Source organism: Porites lutea, chromosome 14 (assembly GCF_958299795.1).
Source record: "Porites lutea chromosome 14, jaPorLute2.1, whole genome shotgun sequence".
NCBI classification, from domain to species: Eukaryota; Metazoa; Cnidaria; class Anthozoa; order Scleractinia; family Poritidae; genus Porites; species Porites lutea.
This window is the reverse complement of record NC_133214.1, coordinates 7,099,367-7,122,462: the sequence shown is the minus strand read 5'-3', so window position 1 is coordinate 7,122,462 and position 23,096 is coordinate 7,099,367. Positions and strand designations below refer to the sequence as shown.

At 39.0% G+C, this 23,096-nt stretch overlaps 1 protein-coding gene across 1 annotated transcript; it reads right to left on the bottom strand.

Annotated features, from left to right (window-relative positions):
- Window positions 1-299: 299 nt before the first annotated feature.
- LOC140924638 (uncharacterized) lies at window positions 300-21,513 on the bottom strand. Its single transcript, XM_073374665.1, has 6 exons — window positions 21,374-21,513; window positions 14,218-14,291; window positions 11,625-11,681; window positions 7,748-8,981; window positions 7,150-7,248; window positions 300-6,091 (listed from the first exon to the last, which is right to left on the bottom strand). Exons 3-6 carry the CDS (start codon window positions 11,625-11,627, stop codon window positions 2,280-2,282), a joined length of 5,148 nt encoding a protein of 1,715 aa, XP_073230766.1. The 5' UTR covers window positions 11,628-11,681; window positions 14,218-14,291; window positions 21,374-21,513; the 3' UTR covers window positions 300-2,279.
- Between the last annotated feature and the right edge of the window lie 1,583 nt (window positions 21,514-23,096).

Below are 23,096 nucleotides of genomic sequence, written 5' to 3'. Positions count from 1 at the left end.
ATGTGACCGATTTCCGTAAAACGGTGGAAACCGGTGTGGATCCGCAGCTGGATAGCACTTTCCAATAGGATAGGGAATAGGGAATGGGATAGGGAACCACTTAATCTAAGTGTTGATGCATTTAGCATGAAAGTACTAATAGAGGACACTATTTTTATATCTCCTTCTGGAGACCAGACTACACTGCCATTTTACTTGGTCATCTAAGCCACACAAAGGTCTAGCCATCTGAAGGGCAGAGGCGGTTCCTTCAGTTCTCAGTTATTTTCAATCCCTGGGTATTAGTCAGAGACAGTGGACCTGGGAATTGAACCCTGCAATCAAGCGCTCCAGCAACCAAGGGCACTTTCAAAAAGTCAGAACTGGCCGGCCGGCTGGACCATGATCAGACCAGTCAGTTTGAAAATGAAATCAGCTTTTTCAAAGAGTTTTTGCTAAAAAACCGTCTCCTTAATGCAATATACTACATGCATTTAGGATTTGACTCATGATCTACTATATTCCTGCTGCCTTCACAGTGTTATTCACTCAGGTAAATGTACGTCAATAAATTTTACAATTTATTTACACTGTCAACCGTAACTATATTTTGTCCACTGAAAGTATTAAATAAAGTACCTAGCCAATTCACATTACAGTTTCAAAAAGAGAATGCAACTTGCAAGTCTTCTTAATTTTAACACGTGTCCTTACTTGCTATGGAACTGAAGTTAGGAAAAGAATTTACTTGTAGATTACAAAATCATGGCTTTGTGCCAAACAAATATAGACATCTCCTAAGCAACAACAATTCACAACAAAAATAAACTTTATGGTTGCTTGTCTTCTCCCCTCGCATTGCCTTTTCATTTCCTACCTGATCTGAGCGTGGACTTGCGTGCTACACTTGCTCTATGTTTTCCCGAGGTGAAGTCAGTACATGTGTAGTAATTGCAATTAACAATATTCTTAGCCTGAATTTCATCCGATTACTTCGAGTCATTATTACTCTCTTAGTAACTGAGGGAGTAATAACGACTCAAAGTAATTGGATGAAATTCAGGCTACAATATTCTAAGGGTTGCCAAATATTGAATTCTCCTAAGGGAGTTGTATCTCGATGTACAGAAATGGAATTAGATAAAGTTGCAGTGTAATAACATCATTCACGATAAGCTGTTAAACTTACATGAAGTTCACCTGAAAAACAAGGCTCTCACGTGTAAATACGAAGTTAAATCACACGAAAATAGATTCTACAAAAGATTAACCACAAATTCAACTTGGCTTCCAAAGTGAAAAATATACAACAAATAAATGCATACGTTTTGGCTTGCAATGAAAAGAACAAGTCAAATGAGTATTAAGCTTGTTAAAAAGTATTCCCTTATTCATTCAGGCTATGTTCACACTATACCGGATAGGTCTTGGCGCTGACATGAAAAACCACATGTTCACACATAACAACGGGTGATTTCAGCTCGATTTTTGTAACGGAACAGCGCTGCACTGCGCCAATCTTGAAAGTGGATCGTGATATATCAGATAGGTTTCTGTCCCTCTTCGTCGCAATGTGAACAAGTATTCGCACCGTAGCAGAAGTAAATTAGTAGGAGTGATGACCGGAAGCGTACTGAGACGTAAGTGAAGATGGTATTTAGTGCACCAAAATTTCAGTTCTGTGCAGTTGCTGTTCACATCATACCAGATAACTTTTCATGTTGGCACAAAATGGTATCCTGTATATAGTGCAGACATAGCCTTAGGGCCTGTTTACATGGATGTTGACCCCAGATAGATGAGGTAACATTTGGCAGGTCACCCCACCTATCATGTAAACGTGATCAAATTAAAATGAGAGATTGTATGGACAGGCGGGTTATCCCACTAAAGTGGGTTACCTCATCTACCTGGGGTCCCCCATCTCCAAGTAAACAATGGTCCTTAGGACAAACCTCAAGTGTACTTGATAAAATAGGTTGTTTCCCTAACAAAATAATTATGAGCTGGATATCGCGGAATTAACCAGTAGATAGTAGAAAGCGCTATGCATATCCTGTCAACTGGGCCTGTGAAGTGGGAGACAAACTGAAAAAAACTTTCTTGACAATGTCTATGAATACAGCACCGAGAGACAAGAACACAAAACGTTTTGCGCTAGAATTCCCTGACTAATTGGGCATTATACTGATGAACAGCCGGCTACAATGTCATCATGTAGTCATTACTCTAATTACGTCTACAAGTCTACTTTCAATGCCACACCTGGCTACAATGTCATGATGCTTTTGAACCTTATTTTACTCTCCATAGAAAGTTACAGAGAGTTCAAATGTGGATAATGATCGGTATTTTAACCGAAGTTTGCTTAAGTCATATATACGACTTTTGCTTGAAGCGCAACGGTTGTTGACTTGCAATCTCACTGTTCTCAGGGAGGAGCAGTTCATCATTAAATAGTCACAAATGCTTGGTAACCAGTCTTCCCTTACTTCACTGCAGATGTTGACTGTTAGATTGAGATCAGTTAATGACCTGTTTTCTGGAAGATCATCACGTCTTGATAGACATTGCCAGCTATTATGCTCTTCACCTTTACTGATGTCATTTACTGTCAGCATGAGTGTACTTAATGTCTTGTTTTCTGCTAAACATTCTTTCAGAGGGCCTACCCACGATACACAGCTGAAGTATTCGTAACCACTGACTGTAACAGTGAGGGACGCTATTGAATTGTTCACTGAGAGTCCTTTAATTAATATCTCTTCCCAGTCAAAATAACTACAGGTGATGTGGTTAAGGATAATGACTAGTTCCTTTAAAGATGAGGTACTTGCCAGTCCAAAACGGAGACCTTCTACCCAAGTCACAGGCATTTCTTTTGAATCGTCAGAGGGGTGGTAATAGAACGTTGCACTGTTATTTTTCTCCTTATAGTTGTTGCTTGTAAGGCTGAGTTTTGTTAGTGAAGTGCTTTCTTCCAAACATTTCTTCAGAAATTCACCCCAAAAATAAGTTAACTCACTACCGTTGATTACGACGGAAAGTGTAGACAAGGACTTCACTGCCATCAAATCTTCTTCAAATTTCCCCACCTTGCCACGATCGTCAACTGAGAGACTAAGTGTAGTTAATGACTCCATTTTCGCCAAGCTGTTGATCAGCATGCATTCCCAGCCTTCTGCAATGGTACTGTAGTTGCTGATTGTGAGACTTAAAACTGTTAATGAAGAACTTTGCAGCAAACTATCCCCGAGGTCTTTCCATATTCCTGAATTCATTGTGTAGTTGCTCACTGTAAGATCCAGCGTGGATAGTGATGTGGTACCTGCCAAAGCATCACCTAGCAGACGTGGCCAGTCACTAATTACTTCATCGTCGTTAATTATTCTAAGATTGATCCTCTCCTTTCTGGTATTCTTAACTTCAGAGAACATTGGTGTCAGTGATGCAGGATTGTTAATAGAGACATCAAGAGCATTGCACATTTCATTAGGAACACCACTGACGCCATGCACTTTCACTTGAACGATTTTATTATCACGTGATAGTTCCTGAAGTAAAGTTCCTGTTGCTGGGGCCAACTCTCCCCAAATATCGATTGTTAGGGAGGACAATGTATTTTGTCGTCCGATATATCTTTTAATAATACTAGCAACACCATCACTTAAATTTCCATGTACTTTCAAAGTCAGGCTTGTCAGGGGGACACGCACCAAGAACTCACATAAATCTTCTGCTCCATCACATTTCAGCTCTCCCCAAATGACCACAGTTAAGTATTGTTTTGTTTCCAACCATTTCTCTACCACAGCAGGACAAAAATGAGCCACTTGATCACATGTAACACTGCTGCCTGGGTCTGGATGAAAAGTACAGCTAACTGACCCCTTCTTTACTGAACGAAGATTTTCCACAACAGACTGCCAGTTGTCAGGAATCTCTCCACGGAGAGTCAGTACTAAATCACTTAAAGAACGATTTTCTAGAACACTGTTTTGAAGAGCAGTCACACTAGAGAGACTAAGGTTGCCGTCAACACTAAACGCCAATGCCTTGAGTGTAGTTTGTTGTGCAATTCCTCTGCTAATAACAGAAGCTACAAATTCTAGCACATCTCCAGAGATATTAAGGGAAAATGAGGCCAAAGTTTTACTTGATAAGAGCTTTCCTAAACCATAGACCGCAGTATCACTCAATGATCCTCGAACCTGGAGGTCTACAGACTTCAAAGGAGTGTCCGCAGACAAAGCAGGTTCAATAGCACTCGTCCAATTCTCACCCCTCACTCTGTCAAGTTGAAGTATTACTTTGCTCAAGGCTTTGCATGCTCCTAACGATTCACCGATAGCAACTGCTGCGTCATAAGGGATACTGTCACACACTTGTAGAGTAAGAGTCTGAAGCTGCGAGCAGGATTGTATGGACTTTGCAACAGTCTCATAGCTGAAAATGTCTTCATTTGAATCACAAACAGTAAGCTGAACTGGCTTCTGCACATTTGCAAAGGTTTTGCAGTCCTCTAAAACGTGATGTATAAGGGCATTCTGGGCACTGCCAAGCTCGATCTTAACATGCGGAGGAAAGGGTATGTAGGAACAAAGTGTCTCTGCCATTTTTTCAGCGTGTCCACTTTCGCTGAAGCTATCCGTAAAGAAAGTTGCCGCTTCCAAGCCTTTAAAATAGTAAAAGTTATACCAGACATCTTCCCTCTCTCGGTCATCCATCTTCCCTACCCCAGACTGTGTGCAGGTGACCCAGTCCCATTCTCCCCGGTTCTTCAGCTCTTCACCAATCTGAGTGAATAGAATGCTTGCATCTCTCCCAAGTATACCAGAAACAAAAAGAAACACTTCTCGATACTTTTTCACTAGTTTATGAAAAGTTAGACGCTCAAACAACCTTAACTGGTTTCCTCGCAACTTGTGAGCAATAAAGACTGCAGCCAGGTACTCTTGGAAGGTCTTGTGAAGAAAAAAGTACTCATGTTGCGGATTTAACCTTTTCAGGCTTTCTTCCTTGTAAACTAGGCCAATGTCACGAGCTACCAGTCCGTTGTATCTGATTTCAAGGGCTGCTAATTCACTTGCACGAAACCCGTGACGGTCTTTAAGTAGACAAAGCCAAGCTAGCTCTCCAAGGGCAAGAATGTTCTCTTCAAATTGCTTCTCTAAGGCGCTGTTTTCTTCCGGGGCCACAAGGCTGTGTTTCACACAATAACGTCTCAAAAGGCACTGGACAACTACTTGGTAAAGTTCAGTTCGGGCAGTTGGTAGTTTTCCTTTGTAGTCTTCATAAACAACACAGAGGAGGATTAAACTTAGCGGGTTATTTCGGAGTGCATTCAATAAATCGTTTTCTTTAATTTCCACTATCAGACTTTCTCCTTTTGAAGTATGCCCCGGGCCGATGTTTTGAAAATGCTTCCTGATATACTGAAAGGCATCTTCGTCTGTAAATCCTTTGATCTCCAGAAGAAGATCAAATTCGCAGTTTTTACGAAATTCAATTCCTGTCTCCTGCCGGGATGTAGCCAGGACATAACAAAATGGTAAAATTTTTCTGTTGAGGAGTTTATGAACACATGGTCGTGACTTTTCAGGGAGCTCATCCAGACCATCCAGAATAATTAAAATTCTCTCCTGGTTATCAATATCCGTGATGAAGTCAGACAACTTTGTCCAGGTCTCCTCCTTGATATCTTCTGGAAAAAGCTGTTCTTTGATAGCTTCCATTAGATCTCCGTTTATGTCTCGACATTTAAGGAGCAGTACAAATTCAAAGTTAGGAAAGGAACAATTAGTTGGCATTTCTCCCCGTGCCCAATCATAAGCAAGTTTGAGGCAAAACGTAGTTTTACCGGTTCCTGGACTTCCCTCTGCTAACGTCATTTTGACATCCTCGCTTTCGCCAAGGGTCTGGAAGATGTCGTACATGCCCAACTCGTCATTTTCAACCTGGAAGTCTGCTTTTCTTCTTGAGATAATTTTCAGTCTCGTGTAGACGTTTTTAAGCGGTAATTGCATAGTGTTTAACCAAGAAAGTGGCTTCAACTTTGCCCGTCTCTCATATTCAGCTCTGAGCATTTTCAGAACACCTGAGTTTTCTGTATCTGCTGGGAGCAAAAAACCGAACAATCTGTTAATGTTTTCCTGACATTCACTGTACTTCAAATGGACAAGAGATTACTACTATATGTTATGATCTCTTGATCACGATTAACATGATAAGACACTGGAGAGATCGAAGAAGAAGGAAGTGTAAAATAAAAGAACATTTCTAGGAGCTGATTGTACAAATTACGGTACATTACAATAAGTTGTAAGTAGGTTGAGTACGATCGTCCGGGTGAATGAAGAATACGTTGGAAACAATTGCTTCATAAAAGCATACATTTAAAAAGGTTTTGTTCTCGCGAGCATATTGCTCATGTTTATAAGATTCAAGCGTACCTTTATGATGAGCTTTATTGACAAGTATAGGCTTCTCGTTAACACAATTTTTACCCGGCACAGTCGAAAATTTGACCTGCGCGGTGTGGACACCATTTCCGTCAAAACCTTTTGACATGGTAAAGGCGCTGTTGCATAGGATAGATGCGTAGTTACTCAATTGGGTGAAGGTATAAGGATTTACTAAACAAGCGCTCTGTGCATGAGCAGATGGTAAAACCGCTGACAAATCTGCGTGAACAGGGCGAAATATTGAATGGTTTCGTGTGAACAAATAGTCTGGTCAAATTTTTCAGCCGGTCTGTCTGATGCCCTGTGAAAGTAGCCTGTGTACAGCCGCCCCCTCTTGTCACAGGCTATGTGAAAGTAGCCTTATTTTTGTTTATTTTTTGTTTAGTTTTAGGGCTTGGCTGGTTTACAGTTAGCTAAGGCCCTTCGAGCAACTTTCGTTTAGAAGCTCTCAGTAAACAATGAAAGCTTCCAAATGTCATTAAAATCCATGGTACACTGCTTAGCTGCGCTGCCGTACATAGCAAAGAATTATAGTGATAAAAGAGCCCAAAGACCTGAATAATGAAGCCCCATATTATGCATAACAGTTGTACAAGCCCTCTCATACCCAAACGAAATGATATAAATCAAGACAGCACTACACGTACAATACATGTATCGACTGAATAATCTAATAAATGATATACTACAGCAACACATGGTTTACCTGCATATCTCAACAATCTCGGTCGTTTTGAAGCTGGGGTACCACTTTGGGATAATGGCCTTTTACCTTTGTCCAAAGGCGGAAGTCCCTTTGATGAGTCTGAAATGAAATCAGTTTCGTGTTGATCTAATTACGTTTGCCAGTAGCAGTATTCCACCTGTTACGCTACAAAACGTGTTCTTTGTTTTCAACCAGGGAATTCACGTGTACAGTGTACCTTAACTTTCTATCAATGTTTCAGAAAGCGTTTTAACTCCAGTCGAACTCTACTGAAATATTCTTATTTAGTCATCGTTCTAATAATACGGCTATTTCTGCCAAAACAGGTGCAGTGGTTTGTGATACGTTCAACATCTAAATGAGCGTTCACGTTTAATGAGTGCACCACATCATTTTAGTGGATGAATGCAATAGATCATAACTATTAAGTATTAAATGTACATTTAGCCTGCGAATAAAGCCGCCTCTCATCATTCTTTCCCGCAAAACATCGCCAGTGGTAAAGAGCGATGTGAGTTTGCTTTATTTGGGGGATCATTTTAAATCTAAATATATGTGTAACAGAAGACGCAATACAACAGTACTAATTTTAACTGACCTTCTGAAGAGATCACTTTCATCCTTACAACAAGTTTATCGCACTGTTCTTTCCAGCTGTACTTTTTTGCATATGCACCACGCACAACGTCAAACTCCCCCAGTCGCATTTCCCTGTCTTTGTGACGGACAGCTCTGATTGCATTGGCCCAGTCTTTAGGATCTTCTGATTCCACAACACAGCTTGAACCATATGGAACTTTCTTCAAAGCTTCTGCAAAACCAGAGTTCCCACTGACCAGCACAGGCAGACCAGCAGATAAAGCCTCTAGCGCAGCAAGACCAAATCCCTCAGTTCGTGATGGCATTACAGCAAGATCTACTTCACAAAATAGATCAGCTAGCTTCTCTCTACGTTCATTAAAGCGACGCACTTTAAGTTGACTAGGACCAATGCCTTGCTCGACTAACTTTTTTGCTACTTTCTCTTCTTCTCCCCGTGTTGCTCCAACAAACACAAGTTTGTAGGTCATGTCTTTCAACTCAGCAATGGCTTGGGCAGCGATGTCATATCCCTTCAGCTTGAAATCTTCATTGTCGCCACGTCCAAAGACCAAAACATTGAATGCCTTTCTTTCTTCAGTGGCTTGGTTTACATCTGCAAACTCCGAGAAAATTCCTGGGGTGAAACTGAGAACATCTTGATCTTTCCCACAAGGACGAAGATAACCTGAAAATACTTCAGCCAGCTTGGGACCAACTGCTACAACTTGATCAGCCAATTTACAGAGTTCAACTTCAACCTGGTGTTTCTCCTCACCTCTGGAAATGTGCTCTTCATAGTCTTTGTACATTCCAAGTTCTTCTGGAGCGGTATGAACGACCTGAATCCACTTGCAGTAAGGATGAGTTCGCTTGATGATTTGCACCTGCCGACCAAGAACGGCCCCATGCCCTATCACACAGTCCACAGCATGGTCTTCCGGCAAACAAGACAACGAGAAATTTGGTTCTAAACCTGGCATTTCTCTTGCTTTAATGAGGCAGACATTGTGATCTCTAGCAACTTGTTTATCCTCTTCACTACACTGAGGGAGATAAACACTGACTTCCACGCTGGGATGTTTAGCCAACTGAATGGCCAGCTCTCGGTTGATGGTTGACAAGCCTCCTTTTGTTGATCTCCATTCACTGCTTAACAGAGTAACTCTCAATTTCCTGGAGGAAGTGGATCCTGAATCGATTTCATGGTCTTCCTGCGATGTAGAGGCTGTGCTAGGAAAGGATGACAAATCCTAAAAGAAGAGTAGCATGAATTTACTAGAGCGTTTAATAAAAATCCTTTTAACTACACTTAAGTTCATAAGCGAAATGCGAAAAGCGCTGGCTTTGAAAACCAAAACAATGGCAGCTGAATCGCGTTTTGCAAGCTGAAGTTGTTTTGTCTCGATTTTTTTCGACCAACTAGTTGGATTTTACTAAAACAATAATTCCTCTCGCCCTCATGGCCTCTGAGTCAATAGCCCATTCGGCCTTATGGGCTACTGACTCAGAGCCCAGTCAGGCTTGAGGAATAATTGTTAAATATTCAACGTGTTAGGCGGTGAATATAAAGCAAAACAGAATCGCTGTCGTGAACTGGGTGTTTTGCCAAGTTTCTGAGTAAGAACTTCTTTAAAATACAAGAATATCCCAGGGTTGATGATTTTGAAGGTAAGAAAAGACTTCATGGTGTTTAAACAGCGTGATTTTATTGCGAAATGATTTACTGTAGTTGACTTTCATACGCTGGAAGCAACGTTTTTGTTGATCACTACAGAGGAAAACGAGGCGCTTTGTCACTGTTTTGTGAACTTGAGATTTCCTCGCAAGACCAATTTTGCCTGGAAATAGAAGTTAATTTATGGAGAAAAAAAGGAAAGCAAATGTTTTCAAAAACTGTACGTGCCAGTAAGTTAACATGGTAAGGAACAATGCACTGCAGATAAACAACGTTCACCTCGATCGTAACCGCTGTTGACAGCATTTGCAAGAAGCGACAAAAAAACTGTCTCATTCACAGAGAGTTGACAGAAGAAAATAAAGCTCTGTGTTTCTTCTCAGAAAGGGGAGTTATTTAAACTTTCAACGTTTTCTTTTCAATCATTGATGCTAAAGCTTACAACAAAAATAAAACTATGATTTGCCATGTTTGAAATACTGTAAAGATCCAACTGTATAATTGTGCATCTGCTGTTTACGGCTACATGCTCACGCATGAATTCACCCCTGAATCAAACTAATCGTTTTTTTTTTTCATGGTTTCCTTTCTGATTCTGTTGAGATCACTTCGTGTGTTATACTAAAACAATTATTCACCTCAGGCTCAGTTAATATTGTTGAATAATTGATTGATTTAATTGTTGATTATTCCACAATATTAACTTCGCCTTCGGCGAATAATTGAGTAACGTCTTATTGAAAACGGTGACAGTTCAAAACTGTTACAAATCAACTTCACTTTCTACTTTAACTTGAGGACAATAACATGTTTAAACTATCATGGGAATATCACTATAATTTGGAGGGAGGGGTGACAGAGACAACTTGCAAAGTAAAAACTTAAATATGCTGCACATTACCAAGACTGTTTCAAAATTACAGTACCACACTAAAAGGAGAGGAGCATGTTACAGTGTGGCAGGGAAAACCGTGAACACTTGAAATATCTCAGGAATGTTTATTGTGTTATGACCAATCACAGCAAAGATCAAGACACGTGAACTGGCCACAAAATCACAAACTAATTAACGATCTTGCTTGTAGTTCAGTTTTCTCACACATGATTGGCTTTTTTCTTGGATGACAATAACATTCCAGAAATATTTCAGGTGTTCGTGGTTTTCCCGGTCACACAGTAACTATGTTTGGCAACAATGACAGTACCAGCAACAGGAACATCACAAAAGTAATAGATTTAATGAGCAAAAAAAACAACTCTGCACATGTAGCACACTTTATGCTACACTCTTTGCTATTATTGCACAAATATGATGTGAAAAATTTCTAACGCGAAGTTTACATGTAGATGAAGAAGAATTTCACTCCAAGGAAGTTTATTCACATTAATTTGACATTATAACTGCAGTCGTGGAAAACTTTCAACAAAGTTTAACACGGTAAATTCATTTTAATAGCGATGTTTTTTGTTGCCACTGCTGTCATTGTTGCTAAAACTCTCTTTGTATTGAGGTTGGGATCATAAAGCTTAGTGCACCAACTCAGTATCCCAAGTTATTTTAATAACCCTTAAACAACAAAATGCAAATACAAACTCTCCAGACTGACCTCTACTCACCTCGTTAAAGAATAAGTAGAGAGAATTTGTTTATAAAAGATATAAAGCATTTTCCTTTGAGTGATCATTTTAATTATTCTCATAACCTTCTCTCTTGTTGATGCGTTGAACAGATATAGAAGAAAATTGACTTTGCTCACTCTTGGGGCTTGAAGGGTCAAAACAAGCCAATGAGGACCACATAACAAAAACTTAAAGTGTATCTTGGTTTGAGCAGCACAAAGCATCATCAAGAACTATCTAACCCAACATCCCTCCATCCCTACTCAATGAAATGCTAGGCCACCATTTCATTATTGCTCCCAGCAGTATGCTGACTTTAAAAACAAAATTAAACACCCGCGAGGGGAGAGGTAAAATAAGAAATAGTTTCTTGTCTAAGAAAATCCATAAAGTGACAACACAGAGGGCTCAAATCAGACCTCCCTGATTGGGGTCTGACACGACTAACATCCCTCCACCAAAATTTAGAGCCACAGCTCAAACTCCTCAAACCTTACAACTAGAGAATGAAGATATAAATACCAAGAATTAACAATCAACCTTAACTAGACCAATACTATAACTAACAGATGATCAATAATATTATTTTCCGACTTACCATCAGCCTGGACACCACAGGAATCCTAAAAATCCTTTAAAACTGCAGACATGAACACTACAACAGGAACAGAGAAAGAAAGTACACTTAATAATGGTGCAATAGATCTATTCGGCTAACTCAATGTTGTACCCAATTCAAATCTCCCGGGGATAAGATTCTTTGTGTATTGTATTTTTATTATAATGTGGCATTCACATTTAAAAGATATGGAAATTCCGGAAACAAAACGTTTTATTCCCAAATGGTTTGAATTGGGTACAACATTGAGTTAGCCAAATAAGTCTATGTTGTCGTCAGTACTATTTTCACATTTTATTTTTGTGGGAGTTTTTGCAGGAACAAATTATATGTTTGGATTGGTCCATAACCTGGTTTCTGCTTGGGAATTTATTTCTTATCAACTGCATTCAACTATTCCTTCATAAATTGAGTCACAAATATAGGCAAACCAACATGTGAAAGCACTGTAGGTAAAATCTGTTCTCAGGTTAAACCAAAATGTCTTTTTTGTCTCCTATGAAAGATAAGGGCTAAAAAACAGAGGAAATTCTGAATCACAGAAGGCTGAATACAGGATTAACCTGAATTTTTACCTACAACACAATTTAAAACTCCATGTAAGTTGTCTCTCTAAGTTATTAGAGTTGTGGAAGTCATTTTGCAGGATGTGTTCTTAGGTTGCAACTGTTTATGTACAGTGGAAAGAAACTACAAAAATTAAAACCCCCCAAAAAATACAAGCCATACGAGGTATAAGATATATAGAGCATATTACATGGCAGTGCGGAGATACAATTTCTCTTTGAGTGTTGAAAAAATATTTCACAAGTGAGCGCTTTGTTTTTTCTGTTCTTTTTGCCTCATAAATTCGGGATCAGTGAATAGCCTTTTCCCATTGCCCCTTGTAAGATAAAAGTCAACGCTTAATATTGATAAGATTCCTCTGAGAGAAGACGGCTCATATTGTTCTCCTTTCTTTGTTCTAGCAGCAATAATGAATTCACTAAGCTATATATTCACCTCCTCTGGTAGGGGTGGCGAATGGTACCTCAAAAAACGTGAGTCTCAGAAAATTTTGGCCGGATCTTGAAATCTCGGAAGCGTTTTTGATAAGTCTCAAAGTCTCGTTTTTGCATGGTTTGATTTTACTTTTTTTGATTCTCGAAAACTTTTACCAAAGAGTCTCGGGCTCGGATTTCTAACTAGGATCTTGGCGTCTTGGCGAGTCTCGGATTTTACCATTCGCCACCCCTTCTGGTGGAATATTCTCTAATTTTCTCTCTTCTTTCTGAACCTCGCGAAGAAATTTTACTACAATGTTCAGGTCATACATCATCTTTTTCTTTGTATTTTTGTTTTCTGGTTGAGTAGTAAGCATGTCAACATCCAATAATATTTAGATTCCAGTTAGGTAAATTGTATGCCATTTTGAAGTTGCACCAAAATTACTTTGACAAAGGCACTGCTGTCAGAGGCACCACTGCACAAGGTGCGATTTCTTATGTAACCATAACAATGCTGATCTTTTCATGTGTATGTGAAAATCACAAGCTAGTCATGAAAAGCTCACCTGGTATTTCATTGGTGTTTATATAATAAAGATAAAAAATGTAGTGATATATATAAGCAGGGCTGTCACCAAGATTTCAAGTTGCTGGGTACAAACAACAAGTAGACAGGGAATCAAAAAGCTAGGGATTTCTTTTGCTTCTATTTTGCTTCTATTTTCCTATGAAAGTAGCCAGAGGCAATGTCTAGGGTAGCCAGGGGAAATCCCCGGCCCAAACCTCTTAATGACAGCCCCGGATACGTAGTACTTTGGGTGTAACCTTGTACTACAAAGACAGAGTATAATGCTTTTAATGGTATATTTTTCAAATTATTTTTATTAAAACCTCTTTTATTAAAACCTCTTGTCAACCCAAGACACAGCAGATGAACCCCAACCACATCTAGCTTCATGGTGCATTCCATTCAACAAAAATTCTTGTTTGATATTTTGAAAAATTCCACACACCTGACCCAAGCCACTGTGTGTTTGGGTAGGTACTTGTAAGCAGGATACAGATGAGCTGTAGCAGGGACAACAATTATGTCAAATGGAAAGGGTCATTTCAGTCATACCAGTAGGACAGTCCAAAGTGGACCACCTTCAATGGTGTTGTCAAATATTCTGGCCAAACCGAACCAAGATAGTCTGTTCCATTTGCTTTCTAACCAAAATTTCCGGAATTGAACAAAAAGGCGCCCCTGGACTCAAACTTTGCTAACGTCTTTTGCATTGATGCTATTTTTCATGAGTATTACTTCAGTCAGTATACCCCTGGGATAAATACAGTATCATCCGTGGGATATAATGGCAGAAGGAGCTTGACCGTCCGGATGATACTTAGGTGTACATGTACAGGTATACCCCCATGAGGTTGGGCAGACAGGAATGAACTGTTTTTGTATTAATTAATAGGATAAGGTTTAAGGCCTTGGCAGTACTTCCCTTCAGTGTCTCCTACCCTACCCTCAGGGGGATTTTGTTATAAACATGTAGTTATGAAATTCTGATTACAACAAAAGAATAATAAAAAAACCTTACCAAAGCTTGGTACACAAATCCTTGACCTCTGAAACCCACACATCTTGAAATTTGAACTGATTGGTAGCAGTAACCTTAATAATGAAATCAAGGGCAATGAATCAAGACAAAGAACAGTTCTTCCAGTTACATATAATAACAAATTTTTTATTCCTTTAGAACTGGCACTGTTGCGCTGTTTGGCTGATAGTACTGCAAGTCATACACAAGTCAATGGAAGTATCCCCCATGCCGAGCCAAGACATAAATGTACTGTAGCACGCAGGGTTGTCAGAAAGTTTTGAAGTAGACGGCTGAGTTGTCAAAGTAAGCAGCCAGTCCAATGATATTAAATTTAAAATACGTCATCCGCAAAGAAATGCCAAGCAGAGTAGCCGGCCGATACTAACCAAGTAGGCGGCACTTTACACCGGCAGCCGGCTACTTTTGACAACTGTGAGCAGGGCATTCGATTGGTGGAAGTTGCAATTGGGACCATCTCCAGGATTAAGAAAAAAAAATCATTTTTCCATTTGTATTTGTAACACCTCAGCAGCCTCCCACAAAAAGATGCCCACCCCATGGGCCATAATATCAAACAAGCACTTTTCTTGAATACACTAAGCACCCCCTTCAATGATGATAACAATGAGAGAATAAACATGCAAACCAATACATAAGTGTAAAGTGTGTAATGGGCCTATCGTACACTTGATTGTACCAACCACTGTTGTAAACACTCGATGAAAGGCATTATATTTAATTAACAAAACTGAATGGAAGGCTGGCTACGCAAAGGGCTGATTTATTATAGCCCTATAATATAGTGCCAGCCATGCATTCAGTTTTGTTTCATTTCACACATCAAGTAACGTCTGCCTACAGCATGTCTTTAATTAGAGATCCGGCAAGAGGAACCCGTCAGTTTTATTTTATGCATTTTTTTATTGCATTCAAACAGTTTTTCCCATTGAATTAACATTTACCATAAATCTACTAACCCCACAGGGGTTATTTCAAACACATTTGATAGGTGGGCTAGTTGCAAATGTGACCATGTCCAGGATTAAGAAAAAAAATCATCCTTTTGTATTTGTAATTCATTTGTATATGTAACACCTTGGCAGCCTGATCCCCAAAAAAGTTACCCATCATAGGCCATAATATTAAACAAGCACCGCTCTTGAATAGCCCCCACCAATCCTCCCCCCCTCCCCCCCACCCTTCACTTTCTTAATTAATAGTAGCTGGGATACAAGGAAAACATGTCTCTATTCCACATTATGGATGAGAGAATCAATATTTGATGATAATGATGAGACAATAAACATGCAAACCAATACACTAGTGTTTTAACAGATGTACGGCAATAATAAAGAATAACATTTACCGTAAATCAATTAATCCCCAGGGAGCTTATTTATTTCAAACACATTTACGTAGGGACCGGCTTATTCAATTTAGCCAAGACGGTCATTAATCAGCTCTCCATAAAGAAATAGAAATCAAAGTGGAAAAGCTTAAGTACAACGCTGCAAGTTGGAGCTGATGCAGCCAAGGATCAAAAATAAATCTGCACTTCCAACACAAAATAAACCATGCCAGATCAGTCCAAATGAAGTTTTACATCGTACAGTTGTGATTGATTTATACAGTCTATCATTTATTAATGAAGAATAATAAGGTTGAGGAGAGGGGGGCTCAGGGGTTTCAATAAGCGCCAACGGCTGACAAAATGGGTCGGTTATTTTTTTTTTCTAGAACGAAGAAGCAACTAGTTTCGATAATGTTGTAAACAAAAAACATATCATAAAATCTGAATGAAAATGTAATTATGACGTGTTCCACTGCTTGCAGGAATTGATTGTGACTGATAAATTGAAAGCTACAATTTCTTAAATGAAAAACACCAGGGTGTGAAGAAAATCATTTTTACAGCTTGTCATTCGGGCAAGCTGAAGCTAGCATTTACTAGCCCAGACATCATTTCAACAAGCCCCAAAAGCTTTGTGATAAGCAGAATTGATTTTACAGTTCTTCTGTTATTCGAATTCCTCAAAAAACCTCACTTGCCTGTCGGGGAAGTTAAAAACAGAATTCACTAGCCCGATAGCAAAATCCACTAGCCCCGGGCTATCAGACACTACTCTCTCTACACGCTGAACATGCTCTTTTGACCTCAAATTTAGCCCCCAGAACGCCGAAAATTGCACTTTGAAGTTACAAAATTTTCTGGGACAGAATGTGCCTTTCTTTTAGGCCTGTTTATTTGACTAACTTGTGCTCATTCAGATGTGGTTTTAAATATTTCTTCCCCTACAGAAAATCAGGTGCAAAAGTTGTCTACATGAGCTCTAATAAAACTGATAACCGTCCTTTGAAATGCACATTGCCTATCACTGGCCATAATAATGAGGTGAAATATTTGCAGATGAATAATTCTACAGTAGTAATGTTCCAACTCTTTTTATAAAATAACTGCGATCGTACATGCGCTCTGATTGGCTGAGAGGAGTGTTTGCATGAGAGTATGTAAACATGGTTGTGGTGTCAAGATGTTTTGCTTTTCGCGCACTAATCACACAACTTGAATTTGAAAAAGTTTTCAAGTTCAAAACTCAACAAGTTTACTTTATTTACCCATTCCTTCGTCGGCTGAAACTTGGAAAATCAATTTTTTTTCGCTTAAGCTGACATTTTAAGTGAGAAAAGTCCGTATTTTGGAAAGCATCTTTTTGCAAGACTTCGTGGACAAGACTTTGTGACTGGAAAGAATTTCTCTTTTAATCAGTGCCATACAAAGAGTTTTGCATTTTTTCTCGGGAAATTTATTTTATAAAAGCAATAGAAAACTTTTTTCCTGTGTTTGCATAGCCTGATATAAACACTCGAGGCGTTGGGAGAATTCTAGACAGGTCTCAGGTTTGCATAACTATCTCGAATTCTCCCAACCCCTCTCTTAAATACATCCTCTCATTTCATTTGGATCGCTACAGCATATAAATACCACAGCCCTTATGGTTTAGGGTTAGCTGGTTCCTTTGTTTGTTCATTATTTTCCAATGAATCCAGTGAGTCCTTGAATGAGCTGGAAAATCACCCAAATGTGTTCCTGTTGGAATTTTATAATGGAGCCAAGGGATGCATTAACATAGCCTTTTTGAGAAATAGAGAGATATAGAATAATGTTTACTGTATTTGCCAAGCATCAATTTGAACATATGACCAAGTTTCTCAGTTTCTTGTTGTTTACTGTTTATTATTTTCCACAAAAATAAGAAGTTTCATATCAGTTTTTATGTCCTAAACAACTAGTAATAACCAAAAGTTATGGAGTGCCAGGTGACAACAACTGAGGGTCAAAACGCTTTTGCTATATATCGCTGTGCTTTGCATAAGTTTCACATGACAGAGGGTCAACACATGCGTGATCAGATTACGAGTGGTAGAATCTCCAAATGTGTGTGATTAAAGTGGGTTCTGTGCATTCCATACATTCTTAGTGGAAGTCCAAACGAATGCTGGCTACATACATGTGATGCATGCATAATAACAGCCTGGAGATTAGGATTGCGGGCTCCTCTTGTCCCCCGCAATTATTTTGCAAAGTTTGTATCTGGTTATTTCCTGATTTGAGAAATTTACAACCTGAGTCTGACGTCTGTCATTTGCAGCAAGTGATTGTAAATCTCTCCCAGTTAAGGTGGTTCTGTCATTAATACAGGCGCATTAAGCTGTGACGAAGATTTCGTCACAACTCTTTCGTTTTTTACGCGATGGCTGAGAAACTTAGCAAAGAACAACAGATATCATTCTGCAATAGTACGGAATAATCCGATTTCATTGATGGTAAATATATTTTGCTAAATTAGCGATTAAAAGGACCCTACTGTTCAAAGAAAATGGCGTCTGGTTAAAAAATTTTTCTGATACTTTTTACTGAAATTTCTGGTATCAGCTTTTATTGACATAATAAATATGACAGAGGAATTTCAGAAAAATCGTTAGAGCAGAAGTCCGTAAATAAAAGTCACTCAAAATTCAGCGGTGAAATTGTTTTGGAATTTCAAAAATAAATTACTATCAGGTACAAGGAAACAGTTTGAATTTTCGGGACAAGTAAATTCAATGTTTGCTTATTCTTAAAACAAAAGCCAATTGCCTATCGTGCTATTCTTTAAAAGGTACTTTTTAGTTTTAGAAGCGCTATAAATTGCTCCAAACCTTCCTCTGAAGTAGAATGACTTGTTCCTCAATATTTTTAAAATATCCCTTAGCAGTTTTGGCTCAAACTCCTGCTGCATACATTTTGATGTATTGCAATGCAATTTCAACAAATTTTACTGCTGTTCGTTGCTTCCAACTCAGGAAAAAAGTATTGAGATTGGACGCTACCTCGTATCAGAGCTCAGATAGAACTGTCCTGCACCTTTGTTTGTTTTTTGACTACAAAATGAGCACAAGTGGCAGTTCTGCAAAGAATTCACACCTCACCCAGGGGGGACAAACGACAATGACACCCATGCCTGTGAACTGAATTACATCACAGTGCAAAATAAAATTATCGTAAAAATACTGCCCTTGAATAAATTTACGACTCTGAAATTTTTGTCACTCCTGCCTTCAATGAATGGGCAGTTTTTTCTTGATTATCATGTTTTGCTCTGCAATAAAACATGCAATACATACATGGGCATCATTGTCATTTGTCCCCCCTGGCTGAGGTGTGAATTCCCCGCAGAGCTGCGCCTCATGCTCATTTTCTGGTTGTAAACAAAGGTGCTGGACAGTTCTATCTGAGCTTCAAAATTCTTTGAAAGAGTTATCTACAATCGATTAATGCAATATCTGGTGAATTTCAACATCCTCTGTGGTAACCAATATGGCTTCAGGAAAAATCATTCCACTGCACTCGTGCTAGTCGACTTGCACGATAAGATCTCCACGCCGTCCACAGTCTTTGAGAGAGGTGAATTTTTTGTAGGTATTTTTCTTGACCTCTCAAAAGCCTTCAACACTGTAAATCATGTCATCCTTTTTGATAAACTCGAACATTACGGTATCCATGGCTTAACGCTAGACTGGATAAGAAGTTACTTTTCAAACAGAAAGCAATATGTTGAATATAATGGCCACCATTCATTAAGAAATGAAATCTCTTATGGGGTCCCCCAGGATTCTATCCTCGGACCTGTATTTTTCTTACTGTACATTACCGACATCAACAATGCTTCTAATCTATTAAATCTGATATTGTTTGATGACGGTACCAATGTATTCATTTCACATAAAGATCTGAACTATCTTTCAGATATGTTAAACTTGGAGATGGACAAACTATCAATCTGGTTTAAAGCAAACAAGCTTTCTCTAAATCTTACAAGGACTAAATTTATGGTCTTTAAACCAAGACGAAAGCATTCAACTTCAGGGTTCTCAATAGATTTTTAAATAGGAGGTGATCACTGATAAAGTAGGAGGCTCTTCAGCAAAGCCAGAGGTGTCAAAACAAAGCAAAGAAAAGCGACTTAAACACAAAGTAAGCGGCTATAAATCCCAAAGTAAGCGGCGATCAATCGCCGGGTGCCGCCTTCTATTGAGAACCCTGAACTTGTAATATTCAAATAAGTATAGATAATCAAAAAAAGTAAAGGAGACAAATTAAAATTCTAGGCATAATTTTGGATGAAAACCTAAAGTGGAAGTTGGAAATATCACACATTGCAAATAAAGTTGCAAAGATTCAAACTGGTGGCTCCTTCTACCTGATAGCAATTTATTTTTGAAATTACAAAACAATTTCACAGCTGAATTTTGAGCAAATTTTAGTTACGGACTTCTGCTCCAACTATTTTTCTCTAACTTCTCCAGCATATTTATTATATCAAAAAAAGCCGATACCAGAAATTTCAGTAAAAAATATCAGAAAATTTTTTTCCTAGACGCGATTTTCTTTGAACAGTAGGGTCCTTTTAAGTGCTAATTTCTCAAGACATATTTACCATCAATGAAATTTTGAATATTTTGTACTATTGCCAATTGATATCTGTTGTTCTTTGCAAAGTTTCGCAGCCATCATGTTAAAAACAAAAAAGTTGACAGAAAATTAGTCACAGCTAAATGCTCCAGTATTAATGACGGGGCCACCTTAATTTGTGGCCTTGACAAATGAAAACGGCCGTAATAAACAAGGTGCCCACAAAAACTTAAAAGCCGTATGACACGCCCAGGGATTTCAAGCGACAGGGATGATCAAATGTTGGCAAAAATCAAAAACGAAAAAAAATTCCCTAGGGCTTCCAACACTAACCCCCCTCCCAAAAAAAAAAAAACAAAATCCCTGCACAAAAATTCAACATCAAAAAAATCCCATGCCGAATTTTTGAGTCTGAAAGTCCTTAACATTTTCCAGAAAGAAATAAATGATAAAGCATGAAAAATAAATTAGGACTTAAATGTTTGTGTTTGCAGCGGGATACACCGGCACAACCAAGAATCTTCAGTTTGTTTTAAATACCTAGAAAAGTCCCTACTTGTATGTACACCAAGCCACCCAAAAAAATACTTGCCAAATTTACCAGAATAAAAAATTTCAAACCCCCAAAAAATCCTTTGATCATACAATTGTAAACTAAAGCTTCACTCCTAAGAATTCTACTGAAAAAAACTGGGGGCCTTACATGCGCTAGAAGATGTAGAACCACTTTTTTAAATTTTCTATACATTTGTCTGTAAGAAAGTCCCGGGAAAATTACAGACAAATATATGGAAAAGCTAAAGAAGCCTCTGGAGAAATTTAAGCACAGGTACGCCCCAAAATTTCTTGGTGCAATCCTTTGCTTTGTAGCTCTAGTTTACAAATATATTTTTTTTCAGAACAGCCGTTTTACGGAAATTATTCGACATTAGATTCTAATACAAACACTGTAATTTCTCACAAGTATGCCTACTCGTCAAGATGGCGTCGAAAACCGTGAGAGGGTCTATTTGCAAAATCAATTACTCTTCTCTCATGTTCTTTGGCGTCACGCGATCTGTCTGCGTTTACTCGACTGCAGAAGGATCATCGCTTGCCTGTTGGCAAACTGACAAAGTGGTTTTTCTCTTCTCAAACGTAAAAACTGAAAACTACAGAGAGGCCTTGTGAATTCAAAGATTACAAATTCGATAAGCTTACCTAAACTTCAGGAATTCTGCAACGAAAATGCAGCCACGCGGAGACCATCTTTACTTCAATCTCGTTACAGCTACATAATTAAACGCTTGGTCAAAAGATTGAATTAGCCCATGACTACGACACTAATAAGAACAACTAGAAGTTTGAAAATTTACCAATATAAATTGAACGGATTTTTGCAAAGGAAAGAACTTCCGCCTCGCCTCAGTTCACATTCAGGAATGTTATTATTGGTCTAACGCTGTCACATGATATGTCGCGTGAAAAATTACCAGAGTTTTAACGTAAAAAGAGTGGACAGAGGACTTTGACGCAAGGAAAATGGAACAATTTGTTTGGATTCCAATGTAACGCGTATAGGCAAGAGCCATTATGGCTCTTGGTATAGGAGAAGAACACACAACAAAAAACCTTAAATGTAAAATGTGACAATAGACATCAGCAAAAATAAAAAAAACAACAAAAACAAACAAGCAGAGGCAGGAGCCTATCATCACTAGGCTCCTTGGTCCTGGCAGAGGTAGGATACTAAAGAGCCAGGTGCTTGTTCCAGGCGTTCAGATTGAAGAGTGCGGGCGAAAAATTGACGAGGAAAAAAAACGAGGGGTGACCTAGCCTGTGAAGCAAGCCTTTCCGTGCGGTTTCGGTGCAAAGAACGAGGAATGAGAGTCAAAGACCGTGCGAAAATGCTCCCGGAAACGCTTGCTACGCAGAACGAGGAGGGAAAACTACTCGCCCCAATGTCCCCTGGTATTCCCCTCGTTTTCCCCGTGTACGATTCAACTTGCTCCCCACCATCTGAACTCCGCGCTCTACTATCTGAATGCCTGCAAAAGCCTAGCTCCGGGGTAATAGGCAGTCCTGATAGAGTTAAACTTTAAAAAAGGGCAAGGACAAAGAGGTCATTAAGAAAAAGGTTGCACAGTTGTCAGAATTTGGCGGCCGCGAATAATGCTTTATTCTTCTATTACTTTTCTTTTCAAGTTTTATTAATATAAACGAGGTTTTATTAAGTGTTCAATTTTCGGACATGGGTGATAAGATGATACGAATGGATTTGGAAGAAATGAACCGTTCTGCGCATTGAGTAACGGTAAACAGTAGAGGGCCAAGAATTAGGCCTTGCGAGTACTGATGACAGAAAACAAGAGACAAAGTTTTAGTCCTGCTGATACAGGAGAGGGTTTATCATTATTTTTTCAGACATGGGTGTAGTAAAGGTAATAAAAAAAATGAAGTTGTCATGCTCTTTTAAGAGCATGACAAAGTAGCATTAAAATGCCACTTTGAGTTTTTTTTTACCCAAGTGGCAATTGATAAAGTAGAACACCTTCCTGTCCCTTCTGATATCAGTCCCTTCTCTTCCACACCCACCATAGCAGCTAGACCTCACAAACGGGACTGGGTTCCATTCGCCACTTGCACATCTCCAGTAATACACCTTGTTTGCCCCCCAAACATTCTGTATATGCATTTTCTTCAATTTCTCTTAGGACGACTGTAACACTCAGGAGAAATTAAAAAAATTGGAGGGTGCAAACAAGGTGTATTACAAGAGGTGTGCAAATGGGGAATGCTGTTTGCGAAAAGCGGAGTCTGCAATCCTGCACAAAAGTCCTTGGGACAGTAAGAGCATAACAGCAGTTCTATGTGTATCACAAGTACTGTTCTAAAAAGTAGTGCTATCGTTTTAAAAATCCATAACCCCTCCCCCTTCCCCACT

Excerpts from the sequence above, each read along its gene's own strand:
- LOC140924638 (XM_073374665.1), bottom strand. Across the intron at positions 7,249-7,747 it reads GAAAGTGATCTCTTCAGAAG|ACTCATCAAAGGGACTTCCG; the intron begins GTCAGTTAAAAT and ends ATTTCATTTCAG. Across the intron at positions 6,092-7,149 it reads GAGATTGTTGAGATATGCAG|ATACAGAAAACTCAGGTGTT; the intron begins GTAAACCATGTG and ends TGCTCCCAGCAG.